Genomic DNA, 16,545 nt, shown 5'->3' on the forward strand with positions numbered 1-16,545 from the left:
TGCATGCTCCACACAGAAAGACCCCAGCTTGTGTTTAAACTAGTGGTGGTAGTTTTAATTGCATTAATCGCAATTAATTAACAGAGAGAGGAATGCTTTTTTTTTTCTTTTTTTTTTTTTTTTTTACAGTGATTTATTTTATAATGAGGGTTAGGTTTAGCAATTGGCTCAATGAAAATAAATTGGAGAGAAAAGCCATTTTACTGTATTTTTTACATTGTTTTTATGAGGATTATGAGGGTTTATTATAAGGATTGGATTCCTCATTGAACCTTATAAATGTTAAAAATGTCCTACAGTAGCTGTCTTTGTTTTGGACTGCTCCACACCGAAAGAGAAAATGGGACTGGCATTTCCTTGAGCATCTCAACTATAAAATGTCGGATGGTTCCAATTCCATATTTTTGAGTGTTTTCTACTGTGTCCACAGTATTTTCAAAGGAAATTAAAAATCAGAAGTGGCATGAGGACTAACTAACATAATCACTAAACAAAAATAGTTAACACTGGCAGGTCGTATCACACAGTGGGCTCCAATGTCTCACAAGAAACAGCAGTGTCACATGAATACAAGATAAATGACATCTTTCTGTGAAAAGAATGATATCCTGTAATTGTTGCTTGCACATAGAACAGTTCTTGCTGTTATTTCTCACTCATTTCTCTTGCTTTTGCAGTCAGTTTTGGTCTGGTTAGCCCGTATCCTTTCTGTTCTCAGCTTGACATTCTTCGTTTCTGAACTTTTTGAAATGTATCCAACTGTGGAGGAAAGAAGATTGAGTTTTTTGGTGATCTGATGAACAGAACGGCCCTCTGTCTGCAAACAAATGATGCTTGACCTTTTCTCTGGGCGCAAGCGATTTGTCTCTGCCATCTGTTTCATCAGTCGGGCACATTTGTTCACAGAGGTGCTAAAAACGCTTTATTCAAATCAAATGTGAGTTCATCAAATGATTCCTAAGAAACAACTATATGTCTGCTGCATGTCTGAGTACTGGCCATGCACAGAAAAAGGCAGGCGGTGGTTTAAATGCAGCTGCAGCAATATGTTCACCCTGACATCACAGGAACATTAGGGAGTGACCTGTTATTTGGTCCTTAAAGGTTACAGCCAATGGAAAAGATCCGCCATGACGGCTGGAAGCTGTCATCTCAAAGGTTTTAGCTCTAAAGCATGATGGAACCGGGGGTGGGGGGGGGGGGGGGGGGGGGGGTGGGGGGGATGTCCTTTACCTTAAGATTTAAAGGATTCACTGGATGCTTTTCTGGTGAAATTGCGATGATGAAAATGCACTTAGATAAAACTCAACAGTCAGTTCTCCATGGCCATATATAATTCAAGGATGAAGCATTTCATTATATATGTCATGAGATGTCGTGCTTTCTGAGAGAGCGAATAAATACTGTCTGAACACAGATGTTCTCTAAAACAGTTGAAAAGTAAGCTGCTCTTTGAATAAGTATTTGGTTCTTGTTCATTTCAATGAGAGTTTTGTTTACTGTCATCTAATTTTTAGTGCGTTACTCCTGACTCAGGGATATGCGATGTGTGGCTCTGGAGCAGTGTTCAGTTCTACATTCACCCTTAAATGGAGCTTTAAAGTGTTCCCTGCCCCTCCATGTGAATCTGTCAAACTGCTGTATCAACTGCAGGTGGTTAATGTGAAAAGCCCAAACCAAAAAACAGAAAAAAACATTGCCTGATCAATAGGGGGTTTGATTCCTGTAGATGGACTTCCAGATAATAATATTTTGTTTCTTGGCTACGGACTTTTCTGAGTGGAGTTTGCATGTTTTCCTTGTGCATCAGCGAGTTTTTGTGGGTACGTGGCAGATATTGCCTTTCCCAGTTGGGATTGGCTCATCCTATGAACCTGACTTCAAGCAAGCAGCAAGCAGCAGAAATGTGTGCAGTTTGTAATGTTGTGGTTTCATAAATAGTCATAGATAGTCTTATTAACACAACGCTTGTTACACTTCATATCAATTGTATTACCTTCAATTTGAAGACTTAAAGTGCTTTGAGAATTTTTTTTCTTGAGGGGAGGGGGAACTGGCTCTTCTGATTGTTTTTGCTATTGAATGTTTGTTCTAAAACTAAACGTCTGAAGTATAATCTTTTTAAAACAAATTGAAATATCAAATGATCAAAAGCCATGTTTGCTAAGTATCTATTTCTCCATCTACTGCACTCTCTATTTCTGTCTTTACCGAATAAGGTGAAATCAAGACACACCGTGATGAAGGACACGGTGCAGATGAAAGAACATCATGGTGGTTTAAAAAGAGGTTTGTGCGTGATTCTCTTGGGAGCTTGTAGTATAAATCTCACGCTGGAGCTCTGCATTGCTGTCGAGAAATATCACGGATCATCACTTTCAAATGAACCTCTTCCTTTCACACCAGCCATTATCCTCACAATGGTAAATTCATGAATATGTTTTATTTTACAAACTGTTAAAATGAACATTTGTGAAGCGTGTCGGCGTCCAGCTGTTGTGTTACTGAGGGGATTCACAGAGATGCTGTGGTCGAAAAACAAAAAAATCCCAGGGTTTAGAGCAGTCACATGTCTTGAAAGCATAAATTATTGTGAATTCAGGAGAATGTCGAGTCAAACTGAAGTAGAAATTTTATCAGATTGTATTCGTACAACATGACTTTCATCAGACCCTTAGTATCAATATCTACCCGCAGGCTTTAAAAATGTGCAGTGTCCAACTCAGAAAAAAATATAAAATGATGGTTCTGAGCTGAGGTCAGATTGAAAAGAAGAAATGAATCAGCAGTGTGCAGGTGACCCTTGTTTGAGTTCACAGTGTCTCATGTTTCTCCTGCAGCTGCCAGTACTTTATCCGTGACATTATTTTGAAATATGTGTGTGTGTGTGTGTGTGTGTGTGTGTGTGGTGTGGTGTGTGTGTGTGTGTGTGTGTGTGTGTGTGTGTGTGTGTGTGTGCGTGTTTGTGTGTGTGTGTGTGTGTGTGTGTGTGTGTGTGTGTGTGTGTGTGTGGTGTGTGTGGTGGTCTCAGTATCTCAGCTGGATACTCTAACAGGAGCAGATGAGGGATTTGAAATGAGCCTGTGTCAGGAAGTAAGCAAAGTGGGAAAATAGTGTAAAATTGGCGAGGAAAGTATAAAAGGAAGGAGCTGAAAATAAAGCTGAGGATGTGTGAGAAGAAAGCCTTTGGAGAAGTGGAAGGATTGTGAAAACAAATTGATATGAAAGGAGATGGAAAGCTTTCATATGCTCTCTTTCAGCAAAGCAGCAGATCTAGTTTTCATACCTGTGGACTACCTGCCATCTATACAAACTCCTTCTGATCTGACTGAACTGTTTAGCCTATATACTAAAAAAATAAAAATCCACAACAATACACGTATTCACCTTGCTACAGTTTTTCTTTCTGTCTTTTAGCTGAACATGTTCAACAAATAATTTAAGGGTAACAATTTTTCAACTGGAGGTCTTGAACATTGCGGCTGATTATACATTTCGATGCAGGCTTTCCAGCATCTGATTGCTCTGGCCTAATCAGAGGTTATGAGTGGGCGGTAAAAGTCCTTGAATCATACAGAATTATAACGCTTCAGGAATCGCTGCTGGTCAAAACTGTATAATCACAGTTTTTTTAAAATTATTTCTTTCCTTTGACAACTGTGCTTTTCTCCATTGCTCCTCTCTGAAAAGACAAGAAAATGCGAGGCCTTTGCTACTTATTCCATTTCACCTGAAAAACCTGGGATAGTAAAAAACAAAATAAAATAAAAAAAAATCATCTAGTGAATCAGTGGCATTCCTGTAATCCTCCACACAGCGACCATTGTTTTTCTGATACTTGGGTCAGTCTATATAGCATTTTTTTTTCAATCAGCAATATTGGCAAGTTTTGAAACATTACTGTATTTTAATACAATTATGAGTTGCTTCGTAGCTTCTGTGTGAAGATGCTTGACGAAAGGAAAATTGAATAAAGTTAAAAAAATACAGAAATGCATGTTTTATAGGTGAAAAAAGAATTCTTTCATTTAAATGGTGCTACATTTGGGGAACATACATTTGTGGGATGAGCAGCAGAACTGAAGGTGTACTTTATCCATAATTGTCACCAGTGATGCCAAACAGCCATTCTTTACTGTTGTGACTCTTGTTTTGAGCTTCTGGTGACCCCGTGTGCTGACAATCAGTGGTCACCTCTCAATGCAAGCAGAATGCCAGCAGTAATCTCACAGTCTCCACAGTGTATTCTCCAAGACAGACAAGACAGCTGAGTGTGGTTTATCGGACACTAGTTCCAGTATTTGAGAGTGGAGAGGATAAAATAGCCTGCCAGCAGTCCTGACTCCAATCCCACTATACACGTCCGTGCCAGACTGACCAACACATCCATGTTGGCTGCCTCTCCACAAATACTGGTTGAAGAGTAGGAAACAGCAGCGTGTGAGCAGGCTGGTGATCACCACGAAGACGGAGTGCCAGACTGTTGTGGATATATAAGGGCATTTGATACACCACTCCTGTCTATGAAATGGAAAAAAAAAAAACATTCAATTGCTAATACGTCTTGTTTCTTCAGGCTTTATTCCTCCAATCCACCAAACAACACTGAGCAGCAAAGAAAATCTGTCCAGTATGGGTAGAGATTTGTCCAATTTTTTCCATGGACGCAACTCACATTGTCAGACACTGCTGATCCCACAAATGTTTCTTGGCAATGAAGCACCATTTAATAAAGAAATAAACAGGCTTACCAGAGATATGAGAATAACAATAAGAGTTTAGAATGATAAGATAACCTTTAGGGCTGTGACTAAATGCAAACGTTGTCTGGCTGTAAAGGTAGAGGAAGCAGGACAGAGAAACAGCAGCTCTACATATACGACCGAAGTAATGATTAAAGTGTTTGTGGAAACTCCAGCACTTGCAATTGTGCTAAAAAAATGTATAACGATCTCTTAATAGCACATTACTGGCAAAAGACGTGACTCCACAGTAATGTGTCATTCCCCAGATGAATAGTGATCATGTAAAAGCGGGTCCAGCTGATGTTTCAGAAAGCAAGACGTATCACAGCCAATCGATCAGTTTGGTTTACGTGGACGCTTGACCAGAATCTGAACTGTTGAATACTGAGAGAAAGCAGATGATGGAATTATTTCCACCCTATTAGGCAGCCGAGATGAAACACTGCTCAGCTGTAAACCTTTGGCACCATTAGCGGCTGAAATGTTGACAGTGAACACAACTTTTCTATTCGTCATCCTTCATGTGCCTGTACGTTCTTTGCCCCTCGCCTGGGAACACTGGAAACAGGAATACATTGCAATATTGTTGAAGGCAATTTTCTGGTATGAATCTTTAATGACAAACGTCTTCAGGATGATGGGAGATGGCGCAGTTAATCTAGTGGTCTTGCTAAAGGACACAATTTAAAAGCTTACACAAATAAATTCTTCACAGTACCGATGATGAAGCTCTAGCAGCGTAACAGCTGACATACAGGACACACCTCCATAAAACAAAATTAAATACATACATGTTCTAAAATTAACTATTTTTCTGCAGATTTTACACAGTTGACAAGGTAAATGTTAATATAAGTAATAATAGATATACTGTTATTCAGGAGAATAAAGATTTGTTTGATTCTGAGAGATGTTCAGAGTCCATGTTGCCTTTAAAACAAGCAGTGAAATGCACAATACCTGGGCAGAAAATTTCACCACAGTCCTGTATTTGTGCGTGTGTGAGAGGTCCCAGTGGTTTGCTGATTGGATGCAAAGTGAACGCAGAGCGGAGAGATGATCCCCCAAAGTGACTCTGAAATGTACATTCATATGCTGCCTAATGTAGTAAAATATGCACAGTCACTCATCTGAATCGCACCAAACACGCACGAGGCAGAACGCTATTATGCATAAGAATCCCCTCAACCTCTTCCTTGATAACCGTCCACCTCAAATGTTTCTGCTTTCCTTTCTATTCTCCCGCTTAATGTTTGGATTTTCAACAGGGATGAGTCGTCTATCTCAAATTGGATAGTAGCAACAAGAATTGTGAAATACATGATAGGTATTGGAGCTGGGTGCCAGGAAAAACACAATTCTAATAAATATATGCAGATTCAACACATTCGCTTGAGAGAAACATCAATACTGCATTCCGGTCAGTGACATTATTAGACATCGCTGTCGTACGTATGCCTTTACTCTTGCGGGCAGGGCTTCTTCTCATACATTAAAAAGGACGACGCACGCTCGGATGAGTCAGATACACGGGTCAGGTGACCCCTCCCTTTCGCGGCTGAGTCACCAGTGACGTAGTCCGCTGGAGCTGTTTCATATCAGACATATGATCAGACCAGAGCTCCTCCTTTTCTCAGTCTAAGTGATTTTTTTTCTCCCCTCTCGTGCTGTCTCTGCTCGGTGACGACAGGCTGCCATATGGTGAGAGTCTGAGCGGGGACGCTGCTAAAATACTCTTTCCCTCCCCCCCACACCTCGTCGGTTTCTCTCACGTTCGCCACAAACTATAACTAGCTGTCCTCGCACAAGCTAATCTATCCCTGTGTAATCTACAAGGAGGTGAAAGGTGTGCTCGCGTGGGAGAAAGTACAAGAGGATGTAAACAGATTTTCATGACAGTTCATGATTCTCTACTCAGGTCACCTGTCAGCTTCATTACAGTAATGACCAGAAAGAGGTTAATGCGGAATGATTAAGAAAATTTATCTTGCAGCATTCGCCATCTGCCTCCTGAGAGCCTACTCTGTGTCGCTTTGTCACTCGTCTCTCTCCCCAGCTTGCTTTCTGTAGGCTTCATTGAGTAGCTGGATCTCCTCCTGATACCCCGAGCTCTCCTGCGTCTGTCGCCGGCTGTTCTGCCGGTGGGCTTCCACAGTGTCCGGTATCGTGATATTGATGGTCTCTACCTCTGTGTTGCCACTGTTGGGAATGAGCAGAGAGTAGGAGGCCGTCTCGCCCAGGTCGCAGGAGACAAAACGGTTCTCCCTTCTGGAGTAGCGCAGCGACGGCGAGCGGGCGTGGGTGGAGGACTGGCTGATGTTGGAGATGATGGAGACACTGTCCATTGCCTCCTCGTTGTCGCAGATCTCCAGAACCTCCAGGTGGATCTTGACATTGGTATCCCCGACGCCGCCTCCAATCCCCATCCCCATGCCCATGCCAATCTCCATCCCCATCCCTACGCGGCTGACATTCACGTCTCCGGCTTGGCCGCCTGATGCTGGATCGTCTGCACTAGGCTCATGGCCAACCGACTTGGAGCGATATACTTCAACCTTTGAGACGGAGAAGGGCAAAATATGAGCAATGCAAAAACTGTACGACCATTTGAATCTCATAATTTATCTTGAAATGAAGTGGAAAACAATAATCACACCATGACTGAGGAAATAATTGTCCTCATTTATTTTTTTGAAAAATACCCCAATTTCAAGCTATAAATTCAAGTTATGCCAGAACTAATTCAGGAACAAAGAACAAGATGGTATAAGCTTGAAAACATGGAGTGGCCAGCAGTCAGCGGACTTCAGCTCCTGGAACTGGACAGAACTGTGAAAAATACACAACCTAGAAGAACCATGTATTTATGGGAACATGTGCAACAGCTGGTAAGGCTTTTCAGAAGAATATTTGATTTTCTACTGCAGACAGAAACCTTAAAAAATGATATATAAATAACTTCTTTATTTTTTAAATCTTGTTTTATTTTCCACAAGACTATACCTCAAATGGAGTGTCTTTGTCTCGCTCCGAGCAAAAACTACCTAAACTGCCGAATTGTTAAAGCCACTACATAACAACAGACAGCTAAAGCAGCAAAAAACTCCTAAAATGTTAGGACTACTTAAAGAATTAGAAGAGCCACCAAACCCAAACCAAGTAAAACTTCATTAACTGTCTACAATTTTCACGTATAGTAGAGCTATAGAGAATTTGTTATTTTCAGTTTAAAGCTCGTGTCCAGAGTTTTGAAAGAGAGTTTTTTTTTAATCCAACATCTGGAGGTTCCGCCCTCCCTCTGCGTTCGTGAGCGACCAAGCTACGCCCCTTTAATTGTGCTCGCGCATTACCTGTGGGGTAAAAACAAGTGCCTGTGAGTCCTACAGCATCCTACATGTTTACCTGTTTACGGTGGATATTTAGCAGACAATGGATATATCTGAGGTAAGCATAAAGTCTCTCTGGCTGCGCGCACACGTTGATTGACAGCATGACAAAGCGGAAGCTCGAAATCTGTTGGCTGAAGCTGACCGGCGCTTTTTCGGATAACATGGGGGTCTATGAGACGAAGGCAGAACTCACAAATAAGTTTTTATATTGCTTTATGCTAATATTATTATAGTATCGAACCAGACTAACACATTTCAGCTCTGTTAAAAAATGATACATACATTTGAAACAAATGGAAACTCCGGACACGAGCTTTAACCGTTAAACATGTTCTGTGGCACCAAACAAATTTATTTTGGTATAGTGGCAAAATATGATGAAGACTGGTTTTGAGGAAACCATTCACACTAATTCACTATTTCGTAATTTTTTTTCTATTAGTATATAGGCTAAACAGTTCTTTGTTGATCTGCCTTGCACATGAATCACCACTGGTGTTTGAAAAGAAATGTGAATGAAGCAGTGAGGGTGGTTACCTTCTTGGCGTTGTTTGGGGATATTTTGAGCCCGTCACTGCTAACCTCATAGGTGGAGAGAGACAGCGTCTTCCCTGTGGGAGCTTGCAGAGACACCGTGCCTTGAAAGGCACACAGAGGGATTGACAGGCCGCCCGACGACCTCTGCATAGAAAAACAACAGGAACAAAACAGTAAGAGAACATCCCAGCAAGATCTTCACATATTAACTTGGTTGAACACAATATTTCGACACACTAGCCTACTCATGAGCTGATCGTGTTGCAACGTGTGTGTGAGGCCTCGCGCCGCTGAAGCGATCGCCATGCGGCTCATTTCAGCTGTTTGAGCTAATTGAGGATGAATCGCACCCATGATGTCAAGTGCAGCGAGATGTTGACCAATCAAGTCTGTCCCAAGAGTTAATGAGGCTTACATGTAAGAGACCAATCTGCAGTGCCCTGCAGCTAAAATTAGATCGTAGGGATCCATGCAGATCTCTCAGGTTCACAGCAAGAAAGAAAGAAAAAAAAAAAAACAGAGGCATGAACAATTCCTCACTGACCCGTTATCAGTTTTTCATTCAGTAATTTGATTTGAATAATGTCATTTTAATGAAAATGCAGCAACCCATTTTCGTCCGGGTTTCCTGTAGGCTTGCCTTATTTCTTCCTCCAGGGTTTATTTGTGTTAGACACATTTTTAATCATCTTGCAGATTTTGTTGGTATTCTTTAATTTGTCTTATAGAGATTACGTTACTGTGGAGTGTATCAAAGTGAGCCTGTGTCAAGAAAATGCGTTTGAGAAAATGCAAAAAAGCCTACAGGCAAATGGAGACGCATCCTGCGGTGCGACAGCAGGGAGACTGTAGCAGGTCTCATCAAGCCTCTAAATTATTTAGATTAGTTCAATGTAATGATCTGATTGGGACTGTGACGCACAATAGAGACAAAGAGGTTGTCAATCTCTTGGTCTCTCTCTGTCTTTTTTACTGTCAGTGTTGGCATTATTGTGAGAGGGGAGGCAGAGAGAGGCGATGATGTTGAGCCAACAACAAACTGTCAAGTAAATCTAATAATATTCAGAACCCGTCGGTGTGGGAAGGACATTAATGGACACAAGAGTTTCCGCAAACAAATTTTATGAAATGTAACTCTGCACTGATGTGAACTACTTTAAAACAAGCAGGGAAGGAAATAATCATTGTCTTTGTTTGCAATATTGATGTGTGAGAGACCGGAAGACATGTTTGAATGAATGATGATGGAATTATTAAGCACCCATGTTTCCCAAAGGGCCAGTCGAGCCGATTGTGGTGGAGATGCCAACGTATTTGTTTATGAAAAGTCTTCAATCACAGCTGATGTTCAAAACTTCATAACCACAGCACCGCGAGGAATAGCATTCATAATACTGATCTATTAGCCCCAGCGATTCCTTCACTGGTCCAGTAAAATTATCAATTCAAAAAGGATAAGTTAGCACTAGATAATACAGTTTGCAAAAGAGATTCTAAATCTTCATGTAGAGCTACCAAGAGGCGGATTGTTGTGAGCATGTTTAGCACTGTGTCTAACGTTTCCTTGTTTGTTGCAGTGCAGTGTGGGTAACGCCTTGCTCAAAAGGGCCACAGCGACAACCTGTCGACAGCGAGAGAATTACCCTCAAACCTCTGAACAGAAGCTCCTTTCTAGAACCTCTAAGCCTGTATACTTGATCCGATCAGGAATGGTGTTACCCTAAATATGATTGCGTCCATTTGCTTAACAACATTAAACACACCATGTTTAATAAGTAATCCAGCCCTATAAGGTATTTTCTGTGATTTTACAGATCCTATTGAGGCTGTTGTATATTGATTGAGGTTGTGTTATGCTCAAGTCTATTCAAAAATCAATATCTGCTGTTGTAATTGTATACATTCTAATCTTGTTTGTGAGAGAAACATTTATTTTACAGTGCTCTCAGAAGAGTGAGCGGGTTCCTGTTTTCTGCATTTGAATGCACATTAGATCTCCATTTCCCCTCAGGGCGAAGGCTTGTGAGTGCACCCCGGCTCTGTGCTTCACTAACAGAGTATAAAGTCACAGAGAGGGTAAAGATGTCTTTAAGCCTTAATTCCACCTCTCCCTGTGGATGCAGAAGGCCAGAGGGGCTAACAGTGAGGAGAAAAGGCACCGGGTAATGACATCTGGTCCACTAACGAGGAACAACACACAGGCAGGAAACATTATAAATTACAACTCTTTCAGCGACAGGATTCATCTGTTGTTTGGGTTTTTGTTCCCGACACAGCGTATATACGGTAGAATTTACTTCAGTGTTTTTTGGGGGATTGGGAAATAGAAGTTTTATGAGTATGGGTATGATATCATTTTTGTCACTTTGGTTACATTTGTTTAGATAGGTTACAATATTTATACATGCAGTGTGTTGGTCCATTTATGAAACCCATAATTAATTGTGGGTTTCTTTACACACTGATCAATAAATCAGGCCTGAGGAGACATAGGGAACTAACTTTGCAACCGAGAAACTGATAAGTAGGACAAGCACTGACACACACACACACACACACACACACACACACACACACACACACACACACACACACACACACACACACACACACACACACACACATGCAAAAGCCAGTAGTGAGCGTCTCAGACTTATACATGATGCAAAGTGAGTGCCAAAGCCAAGCTGTAGATGCATGCTCCATGGATTTTCCACCCTCTGGTGATTTTCAAGCCAAAACATTTCAAACTTATAAGTAGAGCAGAGGAAGAGAAATAGAGACAGAGATGAAGTGAGTGCATGTGTGTTTACCGCGCACATGTTTCAAACATCTGTTCATGTCCCAGTTAAGCTTTTGCAAGACTAACGCAACCTTATCGTGCAATTGTTGTTAAAGCCACAATTTGTTTTCAAAGGTAATGCCTGTGGCTGCTCTGTTGTTTCATGGGAGCAGAGTAAGGCTACTCTCTCATCTTTGTCTGGAATCTCCAGTGCCAGGATACATTAATCATTAGGCAATGCTGTTTTGTCCTTGTTTAACAATTCAGTTGGGTGTAGCAAAATACAAAGAGAATTAAGCTCGTGGTATTACAACAGCACACAATGTCAACGAAAAAGAAAAAGAAGTGGATTAAAAATGGATTAGAGGGCTGAGGTCTGTGTGTCTGTAGCAAACTGTCTTGAGCTGTTCTGTTTACACTTCTCGACTTCACAATCGCTGTAAGAAAGTGAAGAATTAATAGCTGAATAAATCATAAGTTTATGAGACAACTTTAAGCCTTGGCAGACAGACAGTGCTTCATTCTGTTTACTGAGTACAATATGTGTCTGATTAAATCTGAACTAAAGCGTGAATCTAAAACTAGCCTATTTATTTTTCATCTTGTTTTCATTTGGACTCATAATCAAAGAGAAGCTTGCACAAAAGCATTCACGCACATAACACACACAAGGGAGCTAACCTTCAATGGATATATTTCATTCACACTGAAACTGTTAACTGTTAAAATTGCCTTGAACAACCATCCTCAGACTAAATCGATGAATAAAACTGAACTTTGTGGTCTGATTTTACACTCTGTTGAGCAGCAATGAATGCACACCGGTTTTTGAATAACAGGGTAAGCATATGATAGTAACTTGATCAATTGCTCTATTAGTCAGAGCCCATTGAGGCATAGCACAGATGAAGATATGGGGGAGGAGAGCAGAGGAGAGGAGAGGAGAGGAGAGGAGAGAGGGTAATAAGAAGATAAGAAGAAAAAAGAGACAAGCCAACAAACACAGACTCCTCTCTCTGCTTAAAACTCTTCTTTGAAGTAAACTAACAGTGTACTGATACCTTTCAGGCATATACCATCTATGTGCCTATCTTTGCACAGGTGCACCGTAATAAAACAACATTTCATGTTTTTTTATACAACGATGTAAACACAGTGAGTGAAATAATAAAAAAAATCCTCCACATTAACCACTGAAGCACACAGTCGTATGTTGCATGGTAAAGCAGCAGTTATTAGGCTACTTCTGGAAAGAAACATTGCGAAGGTGTGGAAAAAAAAAGATTAAAGTCAGCCATAAACTTCAGAATGACAGATACAAATTACCTAATTTAACGGTTTGAGATAAGACTAATGGAGACGCTGCACTGGACAGTGGTGTACCTGTCTGGGTGTTCTCTCCGATTTACTCCTGCAACCATTCCCAGTCTGTCAGCTCAATTTTCCGACACTCCTCATGCGACAGCCTCCTCTCCGCTCCCTCGAACACAGACGATGTGTCAATAAGATTGTGATCCTGTTCCCGGTGATGTGGGGCAGCGAGGGGACGCAGCGGAAATCCTCATCATCTCTGGCGATCTCGTGGGGAAGTGGAGGGCACTCAGCCAGCGCTTCGCCGCCACCTGCCACCGCTTCCAAAAGAAGGTCTGCATGAGAGGAGCTGTCCACCGCACATGTGGTGCTGAAATCGAAATTGGGCCCAAGGCTTGAGAGGCCACCGCTTTCCAGTGCATCAAGGCGTGCATTTGGGAAGTCACAGTTAAAAAGGCTGTGATAAGCAGACTTCTCATTAGTAGAGCTGCTGTGAGACATGGTGGCATGTGACAACTTGTACACCCCATAGCCTTGTTGGAGGGAAAGGTTGAACTCAAATCTTCTTTTCATCGCTGTAAACAGAAAGAACAATTTTACTCCACTATCATGTAAATGAGCTCGCTCAGTAATACAAATGCTGTGCGTATCTGCTACACTTGTATTTCGTCATCATCTACCTGAGGGCTCCTGTGGTGGATCCTGTTTGCAGTTAATGAAGCAGCCACACGGCATGTGGATCCAGCGCTCCGACAGCACGAATAGCGGAGTGACCACAGGGGCAAGCAGAGTGAGAAAGAAGCTCAGGGTCTCCAGGGAAGAGCTGCGTGCGTTCACCGCATGGCGCACCAACACCGAAGTCTGTGAACGAAAGGGTAGGGGAAATTAATTCACCCAGGAGTCTGTGATTCAATATGCATGAGGAAATGGTGGGAGGGTGGCGCATGAATGAAAAGAAATTACACACACTGCTCACTCACACTGGGTTGTCTTTTTTGGGGGGATTTTAATTTTCTTTGGTTGAATTTAATATTGTCAGTGGTGTTACAAAATACAAAATGAAAAGATTTAAAGTGGTGTGCTGTGTCTATTTGACGAAAGACTTTAATTTTTTTTTTTTAATCAGAAAGTTAAATTGTTATGTGGTTCAGCAACAAGTGAAACATTTTTCTTGTGCTGATCCCTGAAATAAATGCCCAGCAATGTCAATAAGAGCGAGCTTTCAATTTGTAAAGGCAACACCAAAGTAGTATAATTACTGGGATGAAAAAACAGGAAAATTCATTGTATATTTATAGTTTTTCCAACCACTGACTGCTGACATATGGTATATCTTGATGTTGACTGTGCCTTTATTGCTTATGTTCATTTTTGGAGGTACATGAAATAAATAGTTTAATTTAAACTCAAAGCATTTTTCATTGCATCTCAAGGAAACCCTGAATACTAGTGGCCTTACAACTATACTTGAGTATGATTTCACTATATTCTTGCAGGAAAAAACACTAAAATGTCTTTATTCAGTCTTGATGAGACAATTAATTGTTTCAAAAGTGTTTCATTCATTTTAAATATTTCAATTTATGTCTACTACCATAAACATTTTGTTCTTAAACTCACCTCAGCTGACATGAAGGGTATCTTTGTGACTGCAAATTAATTTAAGATACATTTTAAGGGAAATCATTTATTTATTTACTTATTTATTTCTTAGAAATGGCTTTGAAAAGACAATATGATAGTATTTCAGGATGCCACTGTCTTCTGACTTTTAGCTACATATAAACCAATATGGCAAACAGTCTACACACAAACAGGTGAGGTAATCATGATTGTATTTCATAATATGATGGTCCTATTTTTCTTTGATTGGCTATATTTAAGAACAAAGAATGTTATGATTTGGCCAAGCTGAGTCAATTTAATCCAACACAAGGATGAACAGATGCTTGGAAGTTCATTATTACTGACAGACATCAGTTCCACATATGGAAATGCTGCTGTTTGTAGTTGGTATTATGTGTTTCCAAGTCAATCAAAGCTATTTTCACTTCAGTTGAGGCTTTGATGGTTCATTAAATAATTCATAAATACCATTTCTCAAGTGAAATTAAAAACACAACTGGATTGTTTGATGCCAGATTGACTTTTCAAAGCTCTCCAATCATTCCCACCTTACACAGTTTTGACTGGGTTCAGAAGTATTTCTCACAGTGGGAAGGTTGACAATTCCGAGTTATTCACTGTGGAAAAGGGTGTTTTCCCTGGTAGTGTACGACATTTTCCATATCTCATCTTCAATTAGATTTTTTAAGCTTCTTTAGAAGTAATCAAGTATCCTCTGTCACAATTATCTAGACACAAAAATCCATCAAGAATAAAGAGCAATGCAAACAGAAAAATACATTCCTATTTTTAAACAAAAAAAAGTTATTCGTTTCGAAAAAGATATTCTTTAATCATTAATACTGTAAGATAAGATTTCCATCTTACCATCATTGGCATCCACAGAATAACTCTGACAACAGCCAAGATCATGGAGAAGCGCTTCTGCGCAAACCCCACCGGAGTGTCCCCGACAGCAGCCGCCCTCTTCCCCCGGGCTGACCCCGGGGACAGACCGCCGTCCTCCCTCTCCCGGAGCTCCGTCCCGCACGAACTGGGGCTCAGCTCGTTGTACGCACCGAAACTTTTGTTTAGGCTGTCCGGGAGAAGGACTGGAGATCGCAGAGGCCGGCGGAGCCGCTCAGCCCCCGCGCCATGTCCATGTACCCGGGGCACAGCAGGGTCCTCTGGGGCTCCGTGGAGCACAGCAGCTGGTAGGTGAGCGGGACGAAGAAGAACAGCAAGCCGCAGAAGCACAGCGAGTACAAGGAGAAGAGCAGGAGGGTGTAAAAACTGTCGCTCTCCGGGAAACAGCCCAGAGACACCGGGGCGAAGCTGCCCCATCCGCACAGAGGCAGCACGCTGACGGCCAGGCTGACCGCCCACACGCCCGCCACGGCCCACATCACCCCGAGCGGCCGGCGCGCGGACCGGAGCACCCCCGAACCTCTTGGTGACATAAAAAGTGTAGGCTGCGATGAGACAAGCCTTCATATTGCTGGAAACGCCTTGGAAAACGTAGAGAAGTCCGGACAAAGTGCACAGGCTGCCCGACCCTTCGCCCCCGTCGGTCTCCCACTGCAGGAGCATGAAGAGGCAGAGGGGCACCACGCTGAGCAGGTCGTCCACCGACATGGAAGCCACGATCACACACAGGGAGGTCTTCTTCCTCATCCGGAGGCGGGAGAGCAGCGAGTACACACCTCCGACCAAAGTGACGGCGGCTATGGCCAGGCACAGACCGAAAAGCACGAGGCGCGTCTGTCTCCCGGAGGGGTCCGTCGCGCCGTAGGTTTCCGCGGAAAGGTGGCTCTGGTTCGGCGCCGCGGAGCTGTGCTGGCGCGTCGTGGACATTTTCACCCGTGTAGATTGATATCTTTCCCCCACTTTTAATTGGTCCAGTGTGACCCGCTGGCTCGTAAAGTTTACCGTCCTGTAAACTGCAAAGCATTTAAAGCAGGGCTGTCAGAAAAAAAAAACCCGTGGCGATGGTCAGGGAGACATAGCGCGGCATCAGACGATCCAACTGGGGACGCGCGCGTAACCGCAGCCTTCCCCGGGTCCTGAGGACGAGGAGCTGCTGCTGGGTGTGCGCTGGAGGCAGGCACTTGTGTTCACCGTTCAAACCGGGCAACCGGAGCACCTCTCGTCTCCAGATGCCGACTTACGCGCTGGC

General features: G+C 42.2%; 1 protein-coding gene across 1 annotated transcript; it reads right to left on the reverse strand.

Moving 5' to 3' along the window:
- Window positions 1–6,781: 6,781 nt before the first annotated feature.
- On the reverse strand, window positions 6,782–16,300 carry LOC115400541 (probable G-protein coupled receptor 149). Its single transcript, XM_030108491.1, is given in 9 exon segments — window positions 6,782–7,300; window positions 8,672–8,815; window positions 12,837–12,869; window positions 12,871–12,981; window positions 12,984–13,339; window positions 13,445–13,625; window positions 15,258–15,472; window positions 15,475–15,811; window positions 15,813–16,300. Coding segments are annotated over 9 exon segments (2,307 nt in total). The 5' UTR covers window positions 16,224–16,300.
- Window positions 16,301–16,545: the final 245 nt, after the last annotated feature.

Source organism: Salarias fasciatus, chromosome 14 (genome assembly GCF_902148845.1).
Source record: "Salarias fasciatus chromosome 14, fSalaFa1.1, whole genome shotgun sequence".
In the NCBI taxonomy this organism is placed as follows: Eukaryota; Metazoa; Chordata; class Actinopteri; order Blenniiformes; family Blenniidae; genus Salarias; species Salarias fasciatus.